The 6,029-nt window shown below is 43.1% G+C and overlaps 1 protein-coding gene across 1 annotated transcript; it reads left to right on the forward strand.

The window, feature by feature from the left end:
* The first annotated feature begins 495 nt into the window (after positions 1-495).
* On the forward strand, positions 496-5,226 carry oaz1b (ornithine decarboxylase antizyme 1b). The gene is given in 6 exon segments (XM_076163892.1): positions 496-697; positions 2,547-2,598; positions 2,600-2,686; positions 3,165-3,337; positions 3,873-3,958; positions 4,063-5,226. Coding segments are annotated over 6 exon segments (654 nt in total). The 5' UTR covers positions 496-572; the 3' UTR covers positions 4,194-5,226.
* Positions 5,227-6,029: the final 803 nt, after the last annotated feature.

Here is a 6,029-nt window from a genome sequence, read left to right on the forward strand (position 1 = left end):
GGAATTAAGACTAACAGCGACGTGCAACTTTAATTTTAGTTAATTTTTTTTTAAACTGGCACCACAGCAGAGACTGCAGCATTTTTTTGCCAGAATGGATTTTTTTTAAAACTTTGATGGTTATATTTTTTTAAAGAATAAAGTGGCCAGTTCTGTAATCCCTTTGACAATCATATCCCCAGAAAAGTGACATGGCATGGGCCAGCAGTGAACAGGGATGTGGTGCTTATATTGAAGATTTTTCATCAAATGGTAATTTCACATATATTCTTTCCAGATTTAGCGTTGTCTCTCTTCAGAGCTGCTTAACGTTACAACGCTCCCATATTTAAAGTTTTCTTCGTAAATGATCTTCCCATGTTGTTTTTAGTTTTTAGTTTGCATTTTGTTTACACCGATATCTGGCTTTTATTTGGAAGTCTAGGGTCGAATTTAGAACGGAACTGGCCTTCTGTCATTACAGCTGCCTTGACTATCTTGTAATCAGTCAGCTGCCTGACTCGTCGGCCGATCAGTCTCCAGCCAACCATAGCAGAGAGCAGTCAGCCCGTCGAGTCTCTACCCGAGGCCGGATGGTAAAATCCAACCTTCAGCGGATCCTAAACAGTCATTGCTTTGCTCGCGAGAAAGAAGGAAAACAACAGTCTCTTATTGCCATGGACGACATGAGTAGTAGTATCTGTGACATGATTGGCAAGTAAGTAACGAAAGAAAAGTACCTCACCGCGCTGATGCTAAGCTATGCTAACCGGAGGGTGGGGGAGGGGAGGCAGAGGCTAGGCTAGGCTAGGCTGTCCATTAGCGGCTAGGGAAGAGCGTAACTCAACACAAACAAATGGACTATTAACGGTCTGTCATATGTAGCGATTCGTGCCGACAGTTCCTTTTCACGACACACGTATTTTCAACATTATATTGCAGTTATTTGTATCGTATAGTCGATGAACATCGACTTGGTGGCCTGATATCTAACTTCAATATTTGGCGTTAGCGAGGTAACATTAGCTCTGGCCATCGACGAACTTGTGTTGTTGGCTAACCTTACGTCACCGCAGCCAGCTTCTCTCAGGTGTCATTATTAGCTGTCAAACACAGATGAAGCCAATTACACCAATCAATACTGTGATCCATTTAGGTTTATTGGCTTGGTGGGAATGTTGTTTTTTCAGTTTATCTAAATGTTACAGAGCCTCTCCTGCTATGATTAGTGAAAATATGCCCCATTGAGAAGGACACGAGTAGTTAACGTAGATGTTGAATTAACAAAACCAAAATTAAATGTGTAATGTTAAACCCGGGTTCTGGAGGATTCGCTCCGACATCTTAATTCGAGCAGGGCACCGCTCTGTAGACAACCACGAAAACAAATAGTAGAGCCGGTATTTGCAAGAAGATTGTACACACTTCACTGTGTGTGGTTTACAAAAAACAACAATGTAAAGTGGCGCAAATTCCTAAACAATGGAATTTACACACAACGCAGCTCTGTGTCACACAAGGTGGCTCATGGAGGAGAAAACGCAATAAAAAAAATGAAACGCTGTAATCGGTGATCATTACGTCATCACCCACGATAACCGAGGTCATTCGTTATGTAACGCAACCTTTTAATGATAATCCAATATCACAATAAAGACATAAGACTTGATTGACAGGTTCACAAGTGTATTTTGGTGGCCTAAAGTAAGGTTGATCCATAGAGGGTACAACATTATGGCCTACATTATAGTCAAACTAAATATGGATAAAAAATAACTTGCTGATGGGTATTGGCAAGTTTAAAACATAGATTTCCCATTAATTCTATTTCCTTTTCCTTTTATATCAAATGAACAACACAAATCTTTAATAGCAGCTGAAGCATACATCTGTCTGCAACTTATTGATTGGATTTCCTCATTTGAATCGATTGAGAGTTTAGTGCATTAACACACTCAAACAGCTCATTTACTGCCTGGTTCTCAGGTCAAACTACAGAAAGAACAAAGCCTGATCAATCTTAATGTGTTTGACCTGGGGTATGGTGTCATCCAGGTGGAGTCAAGATGGCAAAATGACCTTATCTGTAGTTTTTAGTTTAAATCTTATCAGTTTAGTCTCCCTTGGTGTCCAGGACAAAGAGGACGTATTATTTCTGTCTCAGGCATCAGGCCAAAATACATCTGAGCACTAGGGCCTGCAGATGTTGGCTGTGTTTTCGCAAAACTACTCTCCTATAATTCACCCATGTGACTCCTGTGGGTGCCGATTCACTCTGCCAGACCTGCAGCTTTTTATATGATTCAGGCGGCTTAATTGATCCAGGTTATTAGATGGGGGTTTTTTTTGCTTCCCTATTATTGATTTTTATAAATGGGACGGGTGGAGATTTTGATTTCCAGATGGCAAGAAATGCACGTCCTTTAGACACACACACACACACGGTGACAACATGGATCAGGGAGTTATTCTTCATATTATGGCTCTTGAACGTGTAGAATGCAGGTGCGTGCTGCAGGGGTTTCTGTGTCTCAGTGGTGTAATGGTGTCTTTGTGTCTCTCCCCAGCCTGTCCCTGCACTGTAGTAGTACCCGCGGCCCGGGGCCTCTGTGGTGCTCCTGATGCCCCTCTCCCACCCCTGAAGATCCCAGGTGGGCGAGGGAATGGCACACGGGATCACAGTCCTTCAGCTCGGCCCTTCTATTCAGTGAGTCTGGAGACACACATACACACGCACACTCAACATTTACAACAGTAGAGGAAATGAGGGTGGGCATAATCAAGAGGAAACAGTTGGAAATGCAGAACAACTCCTATTTTGCTGCAATTGCTTCCTGTCATGTGACCCTGTGTCAGAATCTTTTATTCACACAGCAGTTTTATTTGAGTCCCACTTGTATGTGAAGCTGATTTTCTGCTTCCAGCAGTGATGCTTTGCTTCAACATCATCCAGATTGTATTTGTGTTGTGTTGGTGTATTTATAGGATCAGTTGTTCTGCTTTTGATTTTAAATGAAGCGAGAATTAAAAAGGTGCGCCTGTGTTTGCGCGCCCTCATGGTTGGTTGACCCACATCTTCAGCTTAGTTAATCATTGTTGCACGGCGGAGCGAGACGCACTCACGCTGACCCAGTTAACGCCACCCGCGCCGCTTTCTGATCCATTATTCACATTTATTTTTCCAGGACCGAAAGTTGACAGTGACGGAGGAGCCAGCAGGGAACGGTCGCCCCGGGATACTCCACTTCCAAAGCCGCCCCACCGTTACCAAGACGGTACAGTGGGACGCCGTCCTGAGCAACAGGGCTCTCTACGTGGAGATTCCTCTCGACCCGCTTCCCGAAGGCAGCAAGGAGAGGTGAGCGAACAGAGTCGGGTCTTGGCGTCGGAGTGCAGCTCCGGGTCTTAACGACACAGACTGGGGACCTTTTATGAGCCAAAGTTGTCGTATTTAAATGCTAATGGTGTCAATAAAACGCAACTTGGATGCTTCTTGAAGTAAATGGCAAGAGGACAAACTGTAAAAATGACACTCGCATATTTAATCAATGTTGCCATGAGGGGCTAAATTGGTAATTAAAATGAGAATAAATTGAGTGCAAATAAATTAAATGAGGCTTGTTTAAGAAATTGGGAGGTAATTGGACCCTGGCAGCTGCAGCTCTTGAAGCAGGGTCATCCAAAGCTTTAAGCCCCTTAAGAGGCTGCGAGGGGAAGACGGTGCAGAGACTTAAAGACAACCAGCAAATACAAACCTTTTTATTCCATTCGTGTCATTTTCCCTCTGCTCTGCGTGTAAATTCCGGAGGCTCTCTGCTTTTGAGAAAATGTCGGGGTGCGTCGGTGCAGATGGTTGCGTTCCTGTCTTAAGCTGCCCTCTCCTCTCCCTGCAGCTTCGCCGCTCTCCTGGAGTTTGCTGAAGAACATCTGAAAGTCGTTAGCGTCTTTGTCTGCTTTTACAAGAACAGAGATGATCGTGGTGAGTGCCTCTTTTTAAATACACACATTACCTCACAAAGTGTTCTGTGCGGTGTGACTCAAGCTGCATATTTTGATGGCCTTTATTTTTTATTTTTTTTGCAGCAAAGCTGGTGCGCACATTCAGTTTCCTGGGCTTTGAGATTGTGAAACCAGGCCACGCCCCCGTCCCACCTCGACCCGACGTTCTCTTCATGGCCTACAACTTCGACAGGGACTCCTCCGACGAGGAGTAGAAATCTGGACCCCCCCCCCCTGTTTGTTCATCCCCTTCCCTCCCAGCTTACTCATACAATACACATCCATCTCTATGAAACCCACATCATCCCGCGTGTAATCACCCTCCTCTCCCCCCCCCCCCCCCCCCCCCCCCCCCCCCCCCCTTCGTGCTTTTTGTTTTGAGACTTGCATCTTCCATTTCACTCATCTATCTTCACGCGTTTCTATCACGCTGTTTCCATGGAAGGTTCATTGGTTTAGCGTTGTCACCCAGACACAAGGGAAACCTTCTGAGCTTCAATTCATTTTTGCAGTTTTTGTAGCTGTCAGTTAAATTCCTGCATTATTTCATTTGAGTGTTCTGTTGATATATTTCCTTTTATGATGGACGACTTTTCTTTTCTTGTTTTCTTTTTTTTTTTTTTTTTTTTTTAAATGTACAACAATTCAAAGAGTCATCAGGTTTACACTCGGGTACTCCAGCTTTCCTTTGATTGGCTCAATTACGATACTAAATTTGTCCCATACTTTCTCGCCATCTGATTTAAATTACAGTTTACAAAATACCAGGGACCATTTATAATTCTGTAGCACTAACTTCCTCTTTTGAAATAAAAAAAAAGAAGTATTAGGGTATTTTGTTTTATACATGAGTTGCTTTTTAGCGACAGCCCCCATGATTGGTACTAAGCATGGTGAATCCCCAATCCCTTTGGAACATACTAGGTGGAGCGAGAAGACGAATGCTGTTGCACATGACCGATGTAGGTGCTTAAGTTACTAAGATTAAGAGTGTGTTTGTACAAAGTGAAAGGAAAGCGAATAATCCAAAGTGCTTTTGCTTCTTTGTATCATGTATACCTGACATTATTCTAGTGTTTTGTTTTGGAGGTTTAAAAAAAAAAAATGCTGTGGTGTTCTGATGGGGATTGGTTTTGACCAGCATTCCTTTTAACTTTTGTTCATGGTAGTATTGAGTTTGTTGTTCACCTGCATAGTGGTACCTGTTGTGCTTCTGTGATAATAAAACAAGATTCTGTCTTATCTGTATTTCCGTGTGCGCAGTCTCTTATTTCAGAAGCCCCACGCTTTAAAACTGACTTCACTCGGGTTCAAACTTTAGATGTACATTACAGTACACACAACCTGCTGATATATAAATAGTGTACAGCCAATATGATGCTTTTCATAGTATATCGCATAATAAATCTGAGCAGTGACTGAGCTGAGAAAATGAGGTAGGTTACAAAAGAGCAGCAGGGCAGCAACCCACAGTGTTATGCGTCCCCTAACCACCAGGGGTCACCACAGCACACAAAGCTACGGGTCAGTGACATCTGCAGAGTCCACACCAATATGTACACAACCAAAGCACACACTCTAGATAAGTTAAGCCATGTCTGAGGTAATGGCGGCTTGATGAAGTAGAATCTGTCCAGCTGCCTCAGTGAGAATGTAGTGATGTACATTGTTAAATTCACCTTGGAAAGAAACTGGCAGAAGAAGCTGCAATCTTTGGATGGTTTGGCGACGAGCGAAAACATAAAACACTTGGCGCTCTTGAAATTGATCAGTGTCTTGAGTGTGTATCATTTTCTGTTAAATTACATCTGAACTGGGTCACTGACAAAGATATTTGGCTTTCACTTTCCAGGCTGTAGTGGACCTGCAGTCGTTACGGATCCACAGAATCTTATCAATGGAACACATCTAAAAGCCTCTAAAAGCTCCTCCACGTGAAGTTAAAAGCTCAGTTAGATTCAAATATATTAACCCGCTGCCCAAGAACGTGTTTTCCTGTAACATTTGACCTTTTGTGTTTGCTGTCTATGCTCAAAGCTCTTATGCTGAAG

The sequence above is a fragment of the Genypterus blacodes genome, unplaced genomic scaffold (genome assembly GCF_046128005.1).
Source record: "Genypterus blacodes isolate CSIRO-AG114 ecotype Tasmania unplaced genomic scaffold, CSIRO-AGI_Gbla_v1 ptg000133l_1, whole genome shotgun sequence".
In the NCBI taxonomy this organism is placed as follows: Eukaryota; Metazoa; Chordata; class Actinopteri; order Ophidiiformes; family Ophidiidae; genus Genypterus; species Genypterus blacodes.